The sequence below is a fragment of the Cheilinus undulatus genome, linkage group 14, assembly GCF_018320785.1.
Source record: "Cheilinus undulatus linkage group 14, ASM1832078v1, whole genome shotgun sequence".
NCBI lineage: Eukaryota > Metazoa > Chordata > Actinopteri > Labriformes > Labridae > Cheilinus > Cheilinus undulatus.
Genome location: NC_054878.1, coordinates 28,499,464 through 28,522,873, shown reverse-complemented (window position 1 = coordinate 28,522,873; position 23,410 = coordinate 28,499,464). Strand labels below are relative to the sequence as shown.

Here is a 23,410-nt window from a genome sequence, read left to right as displayed (position 1 = left end):
CTTTTCACGCCCATTTTTAGCTGTCTCAATCTCATTTTACTTGTTACGCACATTTTTGACACTTTAAACCCATTGCCTATCTAAATCCATTATTAACACTTTTGACCCATTTATGCCACTTCAAAAACTTTTTTGACACTTTCTTAACCATTGCCACTAGAACCCATTTTTGCCTCTTCCACTATGAACCACTTTTCTTTTTATGCCCATTTTGCCAGTTTTAACCACATTTCACTCTTTATTGTGCCCATTATAGCCACTTTGAACACATTTTTGCCACTTTTTAATGCTAGTTCACCACCCTTTCCACCCGTTTTTTCCACATTCTGTTTTGCCACTTATCAATGTGTGTTTTTGCTTTTTTAGTAAGCAGTTTTTACTTTTTAAATCCCTTCACATCAATTTTTCTGCCGATTTTTTGCCACTTATTAAACCCTTTCCATCACTTTAATACACGTGATTACCCATTTTATCACAGTTCTTCCCAGTTTTAATCGAATTTGACTATCCGCTAAGCCCATACATCATTTTGCCCCTGGTAACAAGTGACGCTGTATCCCCAGACCCTGTCCATGTTGAAGCCATGTTGCCTAGCAACCTATAAACACTGAGGAGCCGACATCAATAAATACGGCAGGACAATTCACTAGTAGCCTGTTTATAAATGAAGTTTACCTAGCATTATGTCGAAGGCAGCAAAGAAAAAGGACTATTCTTCTAGTAAAGTGTCGTTATCCGAGCGGCAGACGGAGTGAGTTTGGGTTATGTTCATAATTAGTGTTAATAAAGGTCAGCTGCAGTTAGCTGTAGCTACTGACGGCACTAATATTAGCTAAACACGACGTCAACATAAACTGGTATTGCTAGTAGGCTAACGGTAAGCGAACAGAGACCAAGCCGAAAATCCCAAAAGTCCATGTTGGCTGCAACCTTTAGCTGATATTCTCATATTTCTAAACTTCCTGTAGTGTTTCATCAAATTCAGCTCATAAATGATAAACCTGAGTATAACCCATGTCTGCATTCTCATCAGGCTGTAGTACCTGTTCAATCCCCAGTTTAGCTATTTTAACACAGAAAATGAGCTGCAAGCATTAACTTTGACGAGCTTTTTGCTGGCACAAGTTAGGCTTTGTGTTGGCTGCTGTAACAGATTTCAGGCATTTCAGCAATCAGCGTCCTCGACTATTTTTGTTTTTCTTCTTCACAATTTTGCCAGTATTCAGTACAGCAATATATAATTATATATTGCTTCTCACAAAACAACTTTTCTGCACATTTTGCACATTTTAACTTTTAAAGTCTTCAACCTTTATGTTTTAGCTATTGCTCATACTTTTCCGTCTATTTACACTTTAAGCAATAATTCCCACTGCATTTCAGCTCTCAGCATTACCATGCAGTTTCTCAGAAATGTCTTTGTTATCTAGTTAAATCCTGACACTCTGGTACTGTGAGAGCTGATTTTGACATATAACATTGACTAAGGAAAAGCCAATGAAGTAAATAGCTGATGTATCACTGTTACAGTGCAGTTTCCCTACAAGCCACGTCCTCTGAAAGCCTAGGGGGTGCATGGAATGGCAGATTCCCCATTTGGCCCGAGTGGAGTGACGCAGACGTCAACGAAGAGAAATGGGACTTAAAGGTACAGTGTTTAATATTTAGCCAAGTAGCATTTAGCCCAGAGGTTCTCAACTAGTCCAGAGTAAGGACCCACCACCACCTCCTTGTCAGTGAGTCATGACCCAGATTTTTCAATCATACCTGTTTCTTCAAATGGGGTATTAGAAATACAGAGAGTCTGTTAATTTTTGAAACAAAATATTTGAATTATCAAGTATAAAAGTTGTAATTTACAAGAACCCTAACTAGGATTTTTGAGATCCTGAAGTTGAAGATTGCCAGTTGTGTGGAAGATGATCAGACCAGATGATGCTGTTTTTGTGCTTTTGAGAGCCTCCAATTATTTTTCTTAACTTGGACTGATCAATAAGGAAACCTTGGTGATTTGAGCCCAAAATCATCACATTATCGTTAATATCTAGACTTAAAAATGACGTTTCTGTAAACGGGCTATCAAACCACTAGTTTTGGATTGGTTTCTCTTTAATTTATGACTTCATGATGTTAATAAATAAATAGATGAATAAACTAGAATAAAATAAATTAATAAATGTAAATATATAGCTTTATATACATGAATTTTTTTTAGTTTACAAAGTCAAAATGTACCACTTTTCCCCTCAAATATGTTTTATTTTTTTTAAAGTGGCTGTAACATGCTATTGTATTCCTAATGAATACTGTGATAGTTTGGTCTTGTGGTGAAACAAAAGATGTGATGAAACAAGTAGATGAATATATTTGCTTCAAAATAAAAGCGATCAGACTTTATGCTACAGATTTTTTCCCCTGGAACACATCTGCAACCCACTGAAAATAGCTTAATGACCCACTTTTAGGTCCTCACCCACCAGTTCAGAAACAATGTTTTAGTGGAACAAACTTAGTAAAAATGAAACATAATATTAATAACACTAATCTAAATTAGTGTTTAATCACCTGAATACATGATTTATTTCTCTTTAAAAATTAACTCATAATAAGCCTTTAATTCATACATAGGGAGGGCCCACTCCACAGACACCTCCATCTTGGATTTTTGCATTTTGCATGTTTCTAGGTACTTCACCCAAATGATGCCAGCCCCTACCCTTTCTCGCTGAAAATGTTAAGTTAAAATGAACAGCAGTAAATGGGAATGATTGGGTCTTTAGGGATTCAAAGCTTAAAATATGAAAATCGAGAGCCAAAATCCAATAGCAAGTGAGATAAACATGTATTGCAGACATTTATGAGAAAATACTTGCCTCCTAGCAATATGAAGTAAACATAATTGTAGCTGTACGTGAGTGTCTGTTCACACTCTCTCTGTCAAACTGGGCAAACAGTCTTATGATGTGACTGGGGAGACATCACATACCTTATGTGTGTTGGATCTTAAAACTTAAGTGTGGTTAATAAGTTAGTGAATGTGTGAAAAAGCTGTTAACATGCAGGCAGAGTACAGCTCTGGCTGTCACAAAGCGATCACTAGCTTAAAGTCATTAAGAACACAGCACTGAACCAACATTTGACCACATAACTCCTCTCAGCCAAAAGACTCAGAACTTCTGTTTGACACCTTTTGTCATTTCAAAATAACACAACTTTCTTGATGTATGGCCTTTTAATTGTTTAAGGCACAAAACTTAACAAAAAGACTTTTAATTACCTTTTTACCACTGTTTACTAATCTACCACCATTCAATAAGGGCTTGTTTTCACCCAAAAGGGGCATTGTCACATTGGAAAGTGGGAAGTGACGTTGCAAAGCTCTTATCAAAAGAGATAACACTGTTTTTTAACTTCCATTGGCTGCCACAATTTCTACCAGAGAAATAAGCCTCACAGTCTAGAATTGACTTAGATGTTGCTGATATTCCCAATTTGACACACTGCACCTTTAATATAGGACCAGAAGATGGGAAGGCAAACAAGAGCCACAGTGTGTTAAAGCTTGAGTGTAAAATAATAGAAACCCTTACACATTATACTTTAATCAAAATGTACTGAAAAAATTTTCATGCTTAAGATCCTTCTGATCTACTTTAATCAATCCTTACATTGCAGTGATTCCTTGTTTATTCTTTATATCTCACCTCCACCTTGATGCTTTTGTCTGCAGACAGTCTTTGAAGACCCTGAAGGTAAAATTTCCCTGCCTTCATGTTTTAAAGTCCACACCTGGAGGCGTCCATCAGAGTTTGATGTTAACAAGGTAATCGTCATTCCTCTGTATTAATGATATGGTGTCCTGGAGAAGTACATGTTAAACTTCTACCAGCACAAATGACTTTAAAAGTCGATGTGCAAACATTGGTTTACACATGGACTATCAAACCACAGTATGTTGTCCTTCAAATGTATGCCGAGGAGCCAGCATATGCTGTATTAGAACACATTTACACGTTATGTTATTTTTGAGTTATCTATGATTAAAAATAGACAGTTGTGTTGAACTTTTTCCTTAACTACCCTTTTCTTCTAATGTCACTGTATATTAAATTAATGTGAGGTTTTAGATCTTTGGTCTGAAAAGAAAATGAATTTCCAGCCTGTATTAACTCCCTTTGACTTCTTGTGGTCGTTTGGCTTTTTATCAGTTTTGTAAGCCAAAGGTCAAGTGGGCTTCACAGGCTTGCGCAGGCTAAATAATTAAACTCATGCAGCCTTTTCATATATTAACAAAGTGTATTTCTGTGCCACACAGTGGGAAATGTAGTTAAGGAAATATGCTCTCTATTCGCCTCAAACAAAGTTTTAATTGCATCACTCTACTTTTCAGTTACCCTCCCTCTCAGTGCAGACTTGAGCAATTACTGAAAGCTTCCTGCTTTCTTTCAAGATGTTGAAAAGCATTTCATTAATTTCATTTAAGGGGAACAGTAATCACAAAAGCCATCAGCTGTTCAGATGCAGGTTACAGTTCTACTGTGAAACTCTTCACCAAGATACTAGAGTTTGCTTTTTTTCAAAGCTGATGTAATTGACTGATTTGTTTATTGTTGGAAAGACTGGTTCTCATAAGTTGCTGTGACAATATGAACCAATGCTGAATATGAACACATGCTCTCTCACTGGCCCCTGACCCAGTAATTCATTTTTAATTAGTAACATGACTAATTATATTAACTTGATGGTGAAATATTCATCGCAGACTGAGTGTTGGGAATATGATCTTGACGTTAAACCAGTTTACACCCAGTTAGGTTAAGCAGCATTAAATAGGTCATGCATTCATGTCTATTTTAAACAAGTGATGATATTCTGAAGCTTTGTGGTGTGGTATGTAGAAAGCTAATCTGTCAGGCTGCTGTAAATGTTCTAAATGATGGTGTGCTTTATTCTAGGGCCTCACTGTTGTTGGAAATCAAACCTCCTTTGACCTGATCTCCTGTAATCATCACCTGACCTGCAGTGAGGTTAGTGACGAACAGTTTTCTACTTTTCTATTGAAGACTACACTGACTTTTGTTAACCAGTATCGATCAGCCCTTGGATGGTGTAATTTAGACGTCAGACAGGTTGAAGTTTGACTGACAGAAATGAATTAGACCAAGGTGACACAATGCCCTATTGATCCTTTGAATGATAGATCTGATAATTAGTGATTCAGCTGATAGATTTAAAGATTGGTGTTGAGTTGTTAGACCTAGTGATTACTTTTCTCTCCCTTCTCCCCTCAATCTTCTGTCAAGCTGATGAGGTGGATCATCAGTGAGATCTATATTGTCTGGAGCTTACATAACAGCAAATCTACAAAGCAAGATGGTTGGAGACCTTGGGAGCTCATCTACTCACACTGCAAGGTCGTGAGAGGTCACGTGCCACTTTACAACATCTATGGAAAGTACGTGGTCAGACTCTACTGGATGGTGAGCATGATGCACAACTACACCCTAAGAAACATAATAAAAGATCCCATTGACCACATGTAGACGAAATCATTGGTGTATCCTTATTTTTAAGGCTCTACTAAATCTGCTTCCATCATACTTAGGTGATTTAATTCAGGTCAAAAGTGCTGAAAGCTACAGTCTTTGCTCTGTTACTCAGTCAACAAATTTACTTTTGCTATCTGCTCCCAAAGTCTGTCTTGAGGAGGAGACCCACAGGAGACCTTATGTCTTGAGGAACTGGTCTCCAAATCTTTTTAAAGGTAGATTTGAAGGCAATACAGGAAGATGCATCAGTTTGTAGATGTTCTGACAGATGACTTTCTGCTCTTTGATTCAGGATTTGTTTTCTTCTGTGATTGTAACTGCTCGGTTTTAAATGCCAGTGTCTTTGTTAATTGTGCTGCTGCCCATCTTGGCTAGTACAATCCTGGAAATAAGATTCTTAATCTTGATGAGGTTTTTTCCTGGTTAAATACATTTTTAAAAAAAAGTTTTCTTGTTCTTCAGTTGATTGCAAAAAAAGGCCTTAGGCAGATTCATTAAGCTTTTATTAAACTGCTTGCCTAACTGTTTTATCAGTGTGGTTAAACTGATGAATGCCCTGAGGCTTGCTCATGTTTTTCAAGTGAGCAAAATGCCCATAAAAGGGCATGCAACTATTGGGCTATGTGCACACAGAAATCACACTGGATTGAGAAGAGAATAAGTCAGGTAATAAATACGCACTGGACTCCAAATGAAAGAAAAAGAACTGTTTGAAATGGAGGTAGTCTTTCTAAGTCTTGTTCTGATCTATCTTCATCTATCTTTTTTTTTTTGATAAATTTTTCATGTGGGAACTGCGGCCAGATAAAAGCCCCTGTTCCCATCAGCTGTGTATGTAAGCATTGCTATGCTAATCCATGAGGAATTGAGGCTGTTGTAGCTAAATTTTGCTTAAATATTATTTTCAGAAGATGACTTGGTTGTAACAAGACTGAACTAGCAAAGTGTTTTTTACTATGATGGTGAGTGACGACAACAGAAAATGATCACCCTGATGCAGGAACCACACAGCCTAACGTTCCTGCATTATCATGATAATCAGAATACAAGGAAAAAACAATAAATGTGCAGTACTGTACTTCTTGTGGGGACAGATTTATTGCTCAGTGACTTTAGAAATACATCACTTTGAATTGAGTGATTCCTAGAGTTTTTGTTATGGAAACAATATCATCTTTTCTAATTTCAGTGGCATGAGCTGGTAGACTTTCCTAATGTTGCAGCACTGCCCTTCGTTAGCAGTTCAGAGTTTCAGCTTGTTTCACTGTGACTCTTTTGATTTAACTGGGCTTTAGAGTGCTTTTGATTACAGTTGTGTAAGTGTAAATTCCTGATAAGAAAGTTTTGTGAATGCCAGATTTTACTTGAACACTGTAAAAGTGGGTTTTGAGAAAACATGTCTTCCTACACTGTAAACCCAGATTTTGTTTCTAATTAAACTTTATAGCAATCATTACTTATCTTTCATGTTTTGTCAAAAACATTGACATTACTAAATCAAATTAGTCGTCTGTATTATTCAGCTGAAAGATGCAATGCAATGATCATGTTAAGCTGAGATAACTTAGTATGTTTAGTTGTTTAAGAGGGGGGAGGGGCTATTTCAAAATTAAAAAAAAAAAACATGGGTGAGACTGTCAGTGCATCTGTTGGTACTGGCAGGCAATGCTTCCACCATGACTGTCCACACGAAGCGAAGTCAATGCTTTGCCTCACCGTGTCTACACCCCACCAGGGAGGGAGTAGTCAGCGAATTAGATTTTTAGAGTGATCCAGATCGCCATCTGGATCCAGGGATGTTTTGAAAGGATTCTTCACTATTGGGAGATAGGGCTGATGGCGGAGGTCTGCGCTCTCTGAGTGCTTTTCTAGTTTCATATATTTTTATGTGAGTTAAACTTAGCATTGTTATTTCATACAACTTAGACTTCATTTATGTGAACTAATGATTTTTAGTAAAGACTACTATTATACACTTACTATGCCTACTGCATAAAATTAAGGTTTTATGTTAATACAACTTGACCTCTTTAGTATCAGCTTGTGTAAAAACTGAAGTGGTATAAAAGGCAATCGGTTTACTTGTGCTTATTAGTAATGTCAACTGATTCAGGTTTAGAGTGTATGAACACTTAGTGAATATGGCCTCATGTTTGGAGAAAACTGTTTAAATAAAAAAAAAAAACGCTGTTGCTGCTTTATAATCCTGTTTTTTGTTGTTTTTTTTAAATTTCAGCAATATACTTTAGGCAGTGCATGGCATAATATTGCAGTGTAGTGCTCATCAGACCCCATAGGATGCAGAAGATGAGAGAGGAATGAGGAAGGGCTGAGGCTCAGAGGGGGGAAGGGATGAGAAAGCCTTATCCACTCGAAGCTCAAATCAATCAGTTTCACTGCTGTGCCAAAAGTGGCAGAGCCTCATACACTGCCTGATGAATAGATACGGCTTAACCGGAGTCAGCTGCTTTTCAGAGAGCATTGCTCAAGTTGGATTGCTGTGCCTAGTGAAGCTATGAGAGCAGGCACCACCCTGAGAGGGCTTTATTCTCTGCAGTGCCATTTATATTAATTATATGCTCATGTTTTAACTATTTTTTTCTTGTCATTGCTTTGGAATACTTGAATTTCTTTGACCTGTAAGTTTCAGTGTTTGTTACTTGCAACAGATTTTCAAGTAGTAGACACTGCATCATTGTGTCATTCCTAAAAAGAAGACTTCTTCTAGCACAAGAATTGGGTCAGGAGGAGAGAGCAGAAAAGACAGAACAAAAACTGATGGTGTTCTCTAACACTGTGACTCTCGCCTTGACAAACAGGCATGACACAGTTGTAGGCAGCAGTCCCCGTGCCAACCATAGCACGCTAACAGATGGTTGTTGAGATGGCATTAAGCGCCCAACCCCCCACCCCCCCAAACCTCCTGTTTTCTCGCCTCTTGTTGCTCATAGGCTACCCGTTTTCTCCCCTACTCATGTTACTGTTGTCCACCAATCTCATTCAGACTGCTCACCCTTTGGTGAATATTCTCATTTTCTCACCCTGTTTTTGATATCCCACAACTCTCTCTCTCCTCTTATTCACTATCCTGCCTGATGTGCCCTTTTGAACTCTTGTCCACTCCTTCTCAGAGCACCCAGAGCTTCTCCTCGCTGTAACAAGAAAGTTAAAGAACAGCCAAGGAGCGTGTGTGTGCTTACTAGGACTATATGCAGACTTGCATTGCTTTTGCACACTGATAGACAAGAAGAGGCACAGCTGTGAGCAGTCAGTCAGATTATCACCTGCTTGAGCTGCTTTTTCTTAAAAACAGTGTGAAACTCCCCCAGACGACCAGTAGACAGACCGCACCACAGACAGCATGTAACAGGCTCTGACAGTGTCAGGATGCTAAGATGCATGAATAAGGTAGCATGTTATGAGAGCTGTAGCTCCTAAAGTGACTAATTTTAAAGTTTATTAAGCAGAAAATTAAATTCAGACTAGTCTGATGGTATTAAAACACTAAGAAAAGGTCAGATTTGAGTACAGTTTATTAACATGGCTAAAGACAGGATCACAATGCCTGTGGGTGAATGGTGTTAAATGAGTTTACAGAAGCAGCTTGAATTAGCAGTGCAAACATTGGCAGCCTCCAGTCCTTGCAGATTATCATCAGTATAAAGAACACCTGTGAGAAATCTGGGTATCAGTTGCTCAGGTCAGGTGGTCTTATGCCTGTTTAATCAGATTCTCCCTACATCATGACACCTGACTAGTGCTGGGAGTCTGCATTACAGCATCTACAAAATATATAATAAATAACAACAAATTAATAAATAATTAGTTTTACCAACTAGTAATTCTGGTGTCTGCTATTGAGGGTAGCTGTTTCCCACTATTTCCTGTCTTTGTGCTAAGCTATGTTGTCTGTTTCTTGCTGCAGCTTCCTGTTAGCTTAAAGATATGAAAAAATGTACTGATTTTCTTTAAAGTATTGACAATAAAGCTCATAAATGTGTCGAAAAGGTCCAAAAAGGTCAGATTTTCCCGTTACAGAATGTCTTAAATTGATTTTGTCTAAATCAGTAGATCTCAACTGATGGGATAGGACCCAAAAATGGGTCACAGAGCTGCGTTTAGTAGATTGCAATCAGAGCTCGACTGATATGGGATTTTTGGGGCCGATGCCGATACCGATATTGGGGGCTAAAAAAAAGCCGATATCCGATATATTGGCCGATATCCGATATGTTGGCCGATATATGAAATAAGAACATTGATATACACAGGATATATACTGTACATGTACACAAATGTGGACATGTGAATAACCAGTTGCATTTATCTAAGATGCAACTTAGATGACATTAAAACGCTGTATAATAGTCTTATACTGTGGCTGTGGACCATATTAGACAGGAAAATGATAAATGGAGAGCCATATTTACATCGTTGTGGCAAATATGCACATAGAATATGTTTACAATGTGTTTCTTGGTAACCCTGAGGAAGGCCACAAGCTTAAATGCACCTGTTTAATAAAGTTGTTCTCTAAAGATCTACTATTAGTGAAACTTTCTGTCTCCACACTGGTAGAATATGTCACAGGAAAGATAAACACCGTATGAATGCTTTTCTGGTTTGTGCTTTTCAAAGTAAAAGCCCGGTTTAGCATTTCAAAAGAGAAACTCCGTTCACTTGTACAGAATTCCACTGTACACTGAATCAAGCCATTTTGAGGACAGGGCTTTGAGAGCAGGGAGATGTGGCTGATATGCAGAAAACTCGCGCCCTGTGTGAAAGCCGCACCGGCAGGAACTGGAGCTGACGCGCGGCACATGCAAGCAGCAAAACACGATCCCACTCTGAAATGTTAGTCCTCTACTCTGCTGCAGTTGAACTGCGTGATGACGGGGCTGCCTACGAGTGCTTAGGGACGGAGAGGGGCCCACGGCTGCACCCGCTGCTCAGTGAGAAGAGCAACGATACGTGCTTTCACTTCAAAGTCTCCAAAACTCTCCAGTAACATCAGAAAAAGTCGCTAGATTTGTCATGGTCACCTTTTTTGAAAAAGAGTCACTGGAGGGGTCTGAAAACTCGCTAAATATAGCAACAAAGTCACTAAGTTGGCAACACTGAGTGAGGGAGAGCTGCTGCTGAACTCTGCGTGTGAGGGGGAGGGGACAGGCACTCTGGCTGAGTTTGGCAGACACACACACAGAGCGACAGGAGCAGAGACAATCCCCGCGCAGCAAAAAGGTTAATATATCGGCTACATATTGGCCGATGTTGATTAATCTGTGAAACACTATAATCGCCCGATTAAATGGCCCGCCGATAAATCGGTCAGGCTCTAGTTGCGGTTGTGGCACATGGAAAGAAAATGTGGCAAAAGTTAGTGGTGCCAGGAAGAAGGCATCTCACACTCTGCAGGACTCCAATGTCCAAATTATTTTTTGCACCAAAGAAGTGAAAAATCCATAACAGAGTGATACACCTGTCAGGTGTTTGGAATTGTATGTATTCATACTGTTATTTATCAGTATCAGTATTTATCAGTAATTATCTCAGTTTTCCAGCAAAGGAGATGCCGCCCCACACCATCACACTGTCTCCACCAAAAGATGTTACTCTATCAGTGCAGCAATCAGCATAGTGCTCTCAGTGTCTACTCCACACTTCGACCCTAAGATCCAACTGTTGTTGGCAGATTCTGGACTCATCTCTAAACCTAACATTCCTCCATGTTCAGGTTCTGGTGCAGGTGTTGCTGACACCAACATAAACGAGCCTGACAGTAGGGCAGTCATGGCAGGCTTCCTGGGAGCCCTATGAGACCAGAGATTGGCTGCATGCAGTCTGTTCTTGATTGTCTTGGCAGAGAGCCATTGGCCATACTGTCATGTAAACCTTGACAGCAAATCTAGAGGAGACACTACGGTTCTGCTGCTCATCTCACAAATGCTTGTTCCTTGTACCATTTAAAAGGGAACAAACAGGATTTTATATATATATATATATATATATGTATATATATATAGTTTTGAGTGCTTGCTGGTATAATGATTCCGGTGGTTTTCATTTTTGATTTGAACATTGGGGCCCTGCAGAGGGCAAGATGTTTTCTTGTTTGCTTCATGTTAATTTTTCAACTCAACACCTGCCAAACTTGGTTTGCACAAACCTTTCTTTTTAAAAAGTCTGTGTTGTACTAAGGCCCTAATTAGACATGCTTCTTAATACTTTATTGTACTTTTTGTTTTACTTGATCTCTAAAAACAACCAAAACATTTATGTTATCACAGGAAACAGAGTAAAATCAAATGCCTGCAGGCATGTCTTCCCAGGACTTCAGTGATGATGTGCTTTTCAAAAATGGTTTGTTCTGTCCTGTCTCCTCATTGGCAAATTGTCTAAGGTCCAAACTGGAACATTTTTTATTACATTTATTTGAGTGGTTGAAAAATTTCAGAAATTTGGGTCAGGATTTCTCATTAAGGAGTGGATGGTGGGTCTTGAGCGGAGACTAGTTCATAACCATTGGTCTAAATATAATTACTGAACTAGTATGTAACATCTAAGATGCTGAGGGTTTTTAAAAGGCATTTAATTGCAATATCATCTCCACACACCGCACACTCCACACTCTTTCTTTTTTCCTTTCAGGGTTGTTGGAGAAAAATAACAGTGGATGATTCCATGCCATTCGATGAAGAAAACAACTTGCTTCTCCCTGCCACCACCTGTCAGTCAGAGCTTTGGCCCATGCTGTTGGCTAAGGCTCTCATTAAAGTGGCCAACACAAAGTGAGTCACTGTAGATCCTGTCTGGATATCTCAGTTATCCCCCAAGGTGCTGAGTAACAGTTGTCTAAGCCTTAAGATGGAGGACCTGAGAGCAAACCCTTCTCCAGATATAAACTGCGTAGTTAAATTTGTTGAAGCCACTGTAACAACAGAGATTTCATTTCAAATCTTTTTATTTATCCCAGTTGGGCAATTACTGGAGTACAAAAAGAAGTACAAATAGCAAAACACAGGAGAAAATCCATAAAATAAAAATAGATGTACCTAACGAGCTGAACAACACAACTTTAAAGCTCAAACACCTGCAGGGCCCTTGTGGAGTGTCTTTTGCTGACTCAGCCGAACCTGAATCTTTGCCTCGGGCTGTGCTGAATTTGGTGACGGACGGATGATGTGTGTCTCTGTGATGGGGCAACATGGCGTGTGTAAAGGTGGCTGTTGCAATGTCTGCAGAAGGTCGAGGTATAAATGTTTCATCTCAGACAGGAAACAAAAGAGCCGCTCTCTTGGTGAATCATTTATAAGATTTAGTGAAAATTCTCTGGACTGAACGGGCACCACCTTTAGCCAGGTGTCTACACTGGCTCCGGTAGTTCTCTATGTGGAATAATTTTTGGTAGCAGTTATCAACTACACACCATTGAGTACTTTGACGGGATTAGTCCGGTTGACCACATGATCCCGAAAGGAACAATTAGAGCTGCTGCTGACAGCTGTTAGAGCGGAAGATTTTGTTCAAAGAATGAAATTCCTCACACAAACACTCCAAAGAAACCGTTTCTGGGACTTAAAGCTCCTGTTAAGTTTTTTGCTTTTATGAAACAGTTTAAAATTTATACTGATGCCTGTAAAAAGGATTAATAACTAATATAGTCATTCTTAGTGGTAATCATAGCCGCACTGTTGTTAAGTTGCTGCTGAAAACACTCCATGTGCTGATGTTGCTCTTCAGAATAAGAGTCTTCAATGATGATTAGCATTAGATCCTTTAATTCTGACAGACTTGGAAGGAACAGTATGTGTCTATCATCAGATACTTAACCAAACTTTAGCATCACAATGCTAACAAACAGAAAGAATAGAGCTGTTGCTGCTTGAAGAGAGACAAAGCCACAGTCTGCTTATTTTAATCATCCACGACTAAAGACAAGTGAAATATGGATTAAAACACACTCAGCAGGTAAGATGTTTGTTCCTTCTGTGCCCAGTTCAAGCGAAAAATAGTCACACTCCAGCAATTAGCCTGCCTCCTGACCTCAGGAGGTCTATGGCTAGAGCTCTGCCTGGCTCTGTGCCAGATCAGAGATAGAAGTCTGTTTTCAGTCACAAATTTCTCTGTTCGGATGCTTTTAATGACCCATAGACTACCGTGGCTGACATATTTGGTTATTTAATTACACAATAAACAGAAACACTGCATTCAGTTAGGTATTATTTCTCACCCAATGAAGGCAGTGACATTGGCTAACAATAGACTGTATTAAGATAAGCTGCTCAATGACTTTATATTGTAGCTTTAAACCTAGCTGTGAAAAAAGGTTAAAAAAAAACCTTTCTGTTGGTCTAAATCCAAAATTCAGTCACATATAGATCTCAGTGTTTTCATTTATTTTAGCAACCTTATACAGCAGCAGTATATGTAGTGTTTTTGGCACAAGTTTTGGATTTCACTTTACAAGGACTTTAACAGCAGTGCCACTGCCACTATGGATGATGGGTCCCTAGCTTGTTTTCTAACAGTGTTTATGTTTGTGTGTTTGTGTTTGTGTCTCAGTGCAGTGTCAGAAGTCTGGGGGGAGATGGGGGTGTTCACCTTCATCCACATCCTGACCGGCTGGATTCCAGAAATCAGTCCTATAAAGTAAGATTCCTACTGATGTTTGTGCTTATTTCTTGTTCTAAATATTACACATAGATTTCCCTCTTTGGTGTCTCTATAAAAGTAGAGTTGACACTTGTCTCTTTTGCTTTATTTCTTATGGTCGAAGAAACCAAAGACTAAATATCAAACATGTTATCTCATCTCTGGTATTTTATCACAATAACATCTTAGGCACTGAGTGCACTGTAACAGTTTGGCAAGCAGCATAATTTTATACTTTTTTTATACATTTACTGCAGCAAAATGATGCAGAGAAGCGTATCTATCCACAAACATATGGACAGCCACAATTTTGGAGAAGATGATTGAGGTGTAAAATGGAAACAAGATCTGTTATAAAGAGGGGGAGGAGAAGCAGTCTGGAGGGGAGGATCCCAGCTTGTCACTGATTGAGCTTTAATAGAGCTACAGTATTTGGGATAGAAGCAGAGAGTTATTCTCTCTAGCTCAGCGGGTTAGCTGCTGCTTCTGGGTTACCTGGGGAACATGTACAGCCTCAAGCAGGACTTTGCATGTGTGCTTCATATTGATTCAGGGGGTTTAAGGCCAATACTGTATGTGTGCAGCAACACATCAAGAAGCATTTTTTTTTAATTCACAGCATTTGCTATGAAAACAGCAATGCCACTAGTAATTTGGAGGAAAGAAAAGAAAATGCTGCTAGGGGTGAGAATTTTGTGGTTGAGCATGATATTCCTTATTAATTTTTTAGCTGATTTTTCTTATACCTACCCACGCTAATCATCCACACTATGATTTTAATTTTATCAAAAGTTTTGTTTAAAGAAGAAAAAAATGTTTGTGTTCTGCTTCATCATCAGTTACACCAGAGCATAGTGTGTTCTGTATTAAAAGTTAAAATTTATTATGTGAAGCTATTAGAATTGACTTTTTGTAACCAGTGTGTTTCACGGGTGAGCTTGGCTCACTCTCTGTAAAAATGTACATGTGGCAACGTAGAGGGAAGATTGCATTATTTGTTGCATTTTCCAGTGAGACAGAAATGCTGATGCAGTGACCTCAGCTTATTTTATTGCAAATTGAACACATAATAGTAACAGGGAAAGAAAGCCTAAACATCAATTGACTCAACAAAATGAGAGTGGAAACAACAGTAAACCCAATATTAGTGTTGTTAAGCTGAAGAGATAGACAGCCTGCTAGTCTGCTCAGCCAAAAAAATTGATTTATACTGGACAATTGGAAAATACCCCTCATCTGTTTCTCTAAGAGCACAAAGGGATGTGATTGGTAACTCTCTGAGTCCAGCAATGTAAGAAAAATGATATTGAATTTTTCTCACCGAAAATTTATCAGGGAGTGTCTACCATTTACTGTATGTGAAATCAATAAAAAATGTACTGGATGAGTAAATCACTGACAGGGAAAAGTGTCTCATAAAAATAAAGTCCTCAACAAGTACATTTATGAATTCATACACAGTCACAGGAAAACTAATTCCTGTCCACACTAGCCCAAAAGGCAGTTGGCTCCGACACAAAAAAGGTATTTTAAAAATAATTGTTTTTTTAATGCTAGAGTAGTTGTAATAAATATATAAAGATATTTCAATGGATTTTTTTTCACAGGTAGATTCATAAATTTCAGTAAGGTACAAAGGACTTAAATTTAGATGCACATTGTGTCTCCATCAGTGCCAAACAGTAGATATGCTACTGAAAAATTCAAGATAAAAGAAAAATATGTCAATATCAATAAATGTATTGATTCTCCTAACAATCTGGGTGGGGCCTTATTGACACCACCATGGATACTTTTCAGTTATTTGTTGGAGACATGAGATTATAAGTTTTTAATAGAATTGGTAAAAACTTAGTAGAGTTTTTATTAAGATTTAAAATAGGTCATAATTGCATTTTTTAACCAACAGAATTTGCCGCAAAGTCTGGGAGCACTGGGCCCCGGGATAGCTCGCTAGGTAGAGCAAGCACCTGTGAGCAGTAGCTGTAGCCCTTGGCACACTGGAAGTGGGGTCAATTTCGGGTCTTGGTGCATGTTTGGTGCATGTCTTTCCCTATTCTCTCTCCCCAGGTTTCCTGTCTCTCTTCAACTATCCTTTCAAATAAAATCAAAATTCACATTAAACAATCTATAAAAATGTTTGTGTCTTAGTAGGCATAATAGAGACGAAGAAAGACAGAGAGCCTGTGATGTGTCCCTCTGTGCCACTGCAGGCGGGAACTGCTTTGAAAGACGGCAGAAGTTCAGCCAATTCAAAAAAGTGCAAGGACTTATTTTATAAATATGTGAACGATTTAAAGAGTTTCTGACACAAAATGGTTATTTTTTTTCACAATTTGGTCCCAAGAGATGGGAGAACATGTCTGTGCAAAAAATCTTGGTAATTATTGTTTACTTTGTGTCTCACATAAAAATCTTTGAGTTTTAATTTCTGGTAACTTTTGTCTTTTGTATTTATTGCCCCATACCTTTTTATTTAGTTTAATTGACATCACTGCAGCACACACATTCTTAAAGCTCGGGTTGCACTGAATAAAGGATGTTTAGAGCTTGACTTTGCATTGCAGTGTTGATGTTGTACAAACTTTTAAGACAATATGTCCAGGTGATAAAAAATGATTAAAAAATAGCTTCTGGTTCATAGGATTAAAGATAGCAAATCAGCAGTCAGATCATGTTTTCCATTTAAAAACATTTTAGTAGAATTATTTGTTCAGAATTTGGATTTAACTAGTCACCAAAAAGTCACATGTAGCCCAGGAGCCACAGGTTGAGTATCACAGTGCAAGAGCAATGATTTGATTTTCTGTATCCTTTCATAATGCTAATCATTATTTTTACTCCGCACAGATCTATTCACTTGGGGAAAACCTGGGATTTCTTACAAGACACCATTCCCATATTTGCACATCCAGATGAGAGTTTGCCAGAGACAAAGCCTCAGACTGCAGATCCAGCTGCAGGAAGAGAGTCCAGCCTTTCTAACAGCAGGAGTCAGCTGCAAGAGCCAGAGAAAAGTGAAGGTCTGAATAGTTTCACAGTCATCCACACACAGAAAGACATATGATTATATACACACGCATACCCGCATACATACATCTCAATTACACACTCTGCTTGCACACTTAATTGAGCGAGTCAATTAAATCAATCATCCATTAGATTGTGATCATTGGTATGCACGAAATACATAACTACAGCTCATTCATTTATCAACGGGTGGTTTGGAAATGATATGTTATGTTTCATGTGCTGTGTGTGCCTTTGCATATGTGCAGTATCACAGTATGCCTTTGTATGTATGTATGTGAATGCACAGTGTCCCTATTTTCCTCCCCACATCCATAATTCAGCTAGTATGGAGCATGACAATGAATATTTCATTGTCCTACAGAAACTCGCACTTATCAATGATTCTTTTCTCATATTGCAGTCATAATGCATGCATCTCTGTAACATTCATAGTAAAACATTGTGATTTACTTTGGCGCTGGGTAAAGCTGCAGGCCTAAGGTCACTTTATGCCATATTGCAAAACGCATTAATTTCTGTTGTCAGTGGGCCAGCGCCTTGCTGTCTCTTTCCTGTTGTTTCAAGCATCACTTCCTGTTTTCCTGAACTCATGTATTATGGAGCCCAGGGTGGGTTAATGTGTGCGTGGTGGACTATAAATAAACCAGCAGAGGGAGCAGTGGCAGGGTGAATTATTTGGTGTTCCCTCAGGGCAGGAGAGCCTCCCAAGGCAAGTGTGGTTATGTGATGGAGGCAGGATTGAATCATGTCGTCAGAAAGTAGTATGTGGCTCGGAGTTGTTTCAGGTCATTTAGGTACTGAGATAAAAGCTCCTGTGCTGGCTATGGAACAGACTCAAATCAACACTAATGCCTCTATGGTACACAACTTAATGACTTGAGTCAAAGATTACACGAACCTGGATAAATGTTACTCCAGTACTAGTGAAAGAAGCTCGGTCAAATTGTTACTTTAGTTGAAGTATTTGAATAAGTGCTTTGAAAATTCTTATTTATCTGAACCATTTTTGGAGAGACATTTTGCTTGGTCTTATATGAGGTAGAGAAAACAGTGAATAAAAAAAAGATATTCACTTGGCTGGTGGACACATCCATGAAAAGCAATTTGACTAACCAACCATTAAATAAAAACAGCACCTAAGTTACTGCTATCACAATGACTTTGTTTAAAATGTTCATTTAGAATAAAACACATTTTTCTACCTCAACATGCCTCCTTAGGTTGGGTGGCAAATTTGTGTAGGCTGTGATGGGGTTTGTGCACAGTAAAAAGAGCAAACATTTAGAATGATATGAATCATTTTTCTTTAGAAAATCCTCTAAAATGGGCTTAAGATGTGGCCATGGGTGCTCAGGTGGAAAATTGTCTTCTTTCTCTTCCATAGCCATCAGTACCACCACTAAATCAACTGCTTGATCTGTTCAACCATGGAGATGAGCAGCATACAGGTATAGCAACACCACTTGCAGCTCATTTTGACCCCCTTTATGTATGAAAATAGATCTGCATAGTTTAAACAATGCAACCAACCCTGTTCACATACTCACACACGTCAGCTGCATTGGAGAGGACCTTTAAAAATGAATCCAGTAGATGTTGCCGCCTCACACTGACCAAAACAACTCCTTCATTGCTGCTCCCTCCGTCCTCTGCCCAGCAGTTCTGTTGTACTTGTCTGTATCTGTGCCCAGGGCAGCTAACGTCATATAAATGTTTATAGTTTCTGAAAACTCAAACAGTATTCAGCAATATTTTCTCAGAAAGTTTCAGCAAAGCTATACCATTTTTCCCGAAATGATTTTTTTGTGGGCTTTTTTTTTGTGTGTTTTTTGTTGCTGTGGCTTGAACTGTTCGCAGCAATGCTCAAAACTGCCCCAAGGTTATCAAAGATATTGCAATCTTTGGCCTGTATCTTTGAGCTTTGAGAGACAGTGTAGACATATGGACAAAATGAATGCAGACTACTGACAGAAATCTTTATCTGTATCTGTATTCATTTCAAATGTTGAACATAAATCAAGCATATAGTGTTAATTTAGGCATGCTACAGAGTCAGTCACTGCCATAATAGAGATCAGCTCGTCTCACACAAGCCATCATCAGCTGATTTACACTACTGGCTAATGGGCTTTCATGCTCGGTTATTTAACTGCTCTTGCCTGGCTATGATCTTCAACCCTCCTCCACCCCAGCGCCTCCTTTATTCTACTTCTGACTTAATCAGTATCATTTGTTGTCACTGATGCCTGCTCTGCTTTGGGTTTTGCTGCTTCTCTCCCTCCCTTAACTCATATTAAGTACAGATACTACAAATATGTGCCTTAGCACAGCTCTCAAGTTAATTGATTTGGTTGTGTTTTTCTTTTGTTTGGCCAAAGGATGTAGTGTCTAATCTTTTTTGTTGGACCTGAACTCTAATTTAAATGTTTTAACTGTTGGTCCTCCTCACCAATATTCTGGAACAATAGTTATTTTTCCTTTTAATTTGTAATATATTTCATTTATATATTACAGGATTCTTCTTGATGTCCCTAGAAGCAGTCTTAAAACCAGAGGTGACAGGGCATTTGCTGTGGCTGGTCCTAGACTGTGGAACAGTTTAACTCTGAACATTAGAACTGCTCAGTCAATAGATAATTTTAAATCTTTGCTGAAAACCCACCTATTTGCACTGACTTTTAATACAAGTTGAGCTTGACATTTTGATATGCATTCTCTTTGATATTGCTGGATCATTTTGTGTTTTTTGTGAGTCATTTATTGTGCTTTTATTGTTTTGTCAAAGCCTGTAAAGCACTTTGGTCAACTAAGGTTGTTTTTTTTTTTTTTAAATGTGCTTTAAATAAACTTTGACTTGACTTGACTAGTATCCACCACAGGGTATATGACATACAAAAGCAAACAAGAATGAATCAAATGAATGTTAAGGACCACATGCTGCAGATACAGACTTTATTTTAAATGCACACTATAAAGATTCACAGTAATTTTGATTATTTTTTAATCATAAGATACCACCATTATATATACAGGAAAAGGTGAGTGAAGGGACTGCAAGAACAACTGTTTAAACCAAAAGTTCTTTAAAGGAGTTTCTGTCAATAGAGGAAATGCACATTTGTATTAAAGACAACTTGTACAATAAATGTAAAGATAACTTCCTAGTTGAAATAAATTCCACAATGACTGCATGCCGATCACGTTTAGAATTGTGAAGAAGTTGTGTCCATAAAACCTATTAAAGATAACAGAAACACGCTGAATTTATATGGTGTAAAATAAGAATTATTCATGATGATCCCTATTGCATTCATAGTGTTAACTCATTCAAGCAAATCATAGAAGTATTAATTACTTTTCCACCCCTTGCTCTCAGATGCTCTTGGCGAAAGCAATCCACTTTTGTTTCGCCCCCATTCCCACTTGTTCACAATATTTAATATTTAAAGTATTAACATAATGCAGTGACATACATACCAAGAAAGACATGCTGCATACAGAAATTAATAAATCACATCACAAACTCCCTTGCTTACATGCAAACACAAAAAAAACACAGTTTACCCTTTCATTGTTTCAGTGCTTTCTATTTTATTTCACTGAAATGCATACATTAGTATGCATAAATCACTATGCAGTGTTAGCTACACTTCTCTGTTCAATTCTTAATGTGTAGCCTTTATATCAGCCTAGCAGGGCTCTCTTCACTCTGGACCCTCAAATTGATTTTCCATGTCTCCTGGCTCATGTGCATCTTGTATGATATACTCTGAGCTGCACTATAGAGGGCAGGGCGCTCCATAGATAACCTAAATACCCTCTTGTTGCTGTCTATAGACCTCTAGAGGCCAGCAACGCTTACATGTCTCCAGCGGTTTGCTTTATATTCATTATGAAATATGACTTTTGTTTACAATTATCAGCTTCATTTTCATTTGGATCTTAGTCTAATGAAATCAATGTGTTTTCCAAGTTTGTCAGTATGACGTCTGCTATGGTAGTAAATCTTGGAGAATATAGTTTTTGTGTGTTTTAATGTTGGAGTTTGTAGGCTTTGTCAGTTAAAATAATGTTTGTGTGTACTTTCATTGATCTTCCATGTGTGTGTTCCCCAGATACTCCTGAGGTAGTGGTGTGTGCCAGCTATTACCTAAGACATCCAGAAAACACATCATTTGGGTTTAGAGAACTGGTAAGTCTTTATCACTGTTCCTCCTCTCTTTCTTGCCAAGTGTACGCCAACTGTCTTAGCGTTGAGTTTGTAGCTGACTTTTGCTTTTCTTATTTGCATCCTTGTAAATATATTTAATCAACTAAAGATTATGGTGAGATCTTCAATTGTCATTAGTTTTTCACTGCAGCTCAGACACATACATATAGTATAGAGCACTGGTGTCAAACTCAAGGCCCAGGGTCCAAATCCGGCCTGTGGAACGATTATATCCAGCCTGCAAGATCATATGATATTTGTATTATAACTGGCCCACCAGTAGGAGGTTTATAGATTTCCTCCAGTATTATAATGTAAACTTCAACTTGATGAACTTGAAGTCAAATTTTGACTTTTAAACTCATGATTTCAAATTTGATCTCATATTTTCACCTTTCAAACTTATGATTTCAACTTTCTCCTCATATATTTGCTCTTTAAAACCTTTTTTTTTCTATTTTTAATATCGTGTTCTTCTGAACTAATAAATTGGAATTTTATCTCAGATTGTGAGCCTTTGAACTTATCATTTTAACTTTTTTGAATTTCTAAATGATTTATCATCAGTGCTGGGTTTTTTTCATATTTTATTACTGGTGACAATAAGGTTGACAGTTATAGTTAAATGTTGACCCTGTTAGGCCCTCAGGTTAGACCTGAATCCCGAATCCGGCCCCTGCTGTGCTTGAGTTTGACACCCCTGGTATAGAGACAGAATTCGACAAAGTCTAGTTTAGTTTAGTTTCTGAGCACATTACAACATTATGGGGTGGAAGAGCAAGATCAAAACAAACAACACAACTTGTGTAGCAGTACAAGTTTTTTCTTGGAGAGTTTTTCCCGTAAGGTTTGTGTTGACCCATGGATCATCCATCAATATCTATCTGTTGATGATATATGTTAAGCTCTTATTAGAATGGTGGTGCAGCACATACCAGTTATCGCTGCCTCTTAACCTTTTGTGGCTCTACATTGATCATCTGTCAGTGTTTCTGTCCTCTGACTCAAACATAATCAGCTGATCAGAACAGACAGTTTTATTTAATGAGTGAGGCTTAGCAGAGTGAAATTGTACTCATAGGGAGAGAAAGCAAATGAAAGATCAGCTGCAGACACAAGTCAAACGGATGCTCAGTTATGCACGTTCATGCAGAGTTGCTGTTATTGTAATGGCAAACTAACCTTGGTTGGTTGTTTGATTCAGACCAGACAAGTTCATAAGAAATGGAAAAATACAAAGAAGTTCATGATAAAAAGAAGACCTTAAATGTTTTAGTATGTTACCCAAAAAGACTTTGGTAGCGAGTTGCTTAAGTTAGAGTTGCTTAACCTTACTTAAGTAGAAATTTGGGTATCTATACTTTACTGGAGTAATTTTTTTCAGCCGACTTTTTACTTCTACTCCTTACATTTTCACGCAATTATCTATACTTTCTACAACTTACATTTTAAAAATAGCCTCGTTACTCCTATTTCATTTCAGCTTATTTTCATTCGGCTTGTCATCATTCAAAAAAACAAACAAAAAAACCCCCAAAAACCTATCCGGATAAATCGCGCCATCCAGATAGAGTGAATTTGATTGTCGTTGGATGAGAAGTATAAACATGATACCATTCCGACACCCTATTGGTTTGTATACGATCCATGCGCACATGACACAAATTAAGTCTATTTAAACCCTAGTATCTATACTTCTACCTGAGTAATGAATGTGAATACTTGTGACACCTCTGCAATTAAGAAACAAGACTAATGCAGTTAGTTTAATATAGTTTTATTGAACATAAACTTTTTTCAATGTCTTTCTCCTTCAATATTTTCCCTTCTGCATCAACACTCAGCTGCATTCGAGTCTTCCAATATATCAGACTTAAAATGAAAACATTTTTCCACAGTTGTTGTTTCCTCATATTTTTGTCACAGTTTTTCTAAACCTGTTTGTAATAGTGTTGCTTGACCCTTC

The 23,410-nt window shown here is 38.1% G+C and overlaps 1 protein-coding gene across 1 annotated transcript in view; it reads left to right on the top strand.

Moving 5' to 3' along the window:
* Nucleotides 1-683: 683 nt before the first annotated feature.
* The window catches only part of adgb (androglobin), a 75,565-nt gene continuing 52,838 nt past the window's right edge, over nucleotides 684-23,410 (top strand). Inside the window, exons 1-9 of the mRNA XM_041805771.1 lie at nucleotides 684-751; nucleotides 1,531-1,648; nucleotides 3,731-3,823; nucleotides 4,956-5,027; nucleotides 5,304-5,480; nucleotides 12,198-12,337; nucleotides 14,112-14,198; nucleotides 17,052-17,224; nucleotides 21,350-21,426. Coding sequence (XP_041661705.1) covers nucleotides 684-751; nucleotides 1,531-1,648; nucleotides 3,731-3,823; nucleotides 4,956-5,027; nucleotides 5,304-5,480; nucleotides 12,198-12,337; nucleotides 14,112-14,198; nucleotides 17,052-17,224; nucleotides 21,350-21,426 — 1,005 coding nt within the window. The remainder of the gene's footprint in view (nucleotides 752-1,530; nucleotides 1,649-3,730; nucleotides 3,824-4,955; nucleotides 5,028-5,303; nucleotides 5,481-12,197; nucleotides 12,338-14,111; nucleotides 14,199-17,051; nucleotides 17,225-21,349; nucleotides 21,427-23,410) is intronic.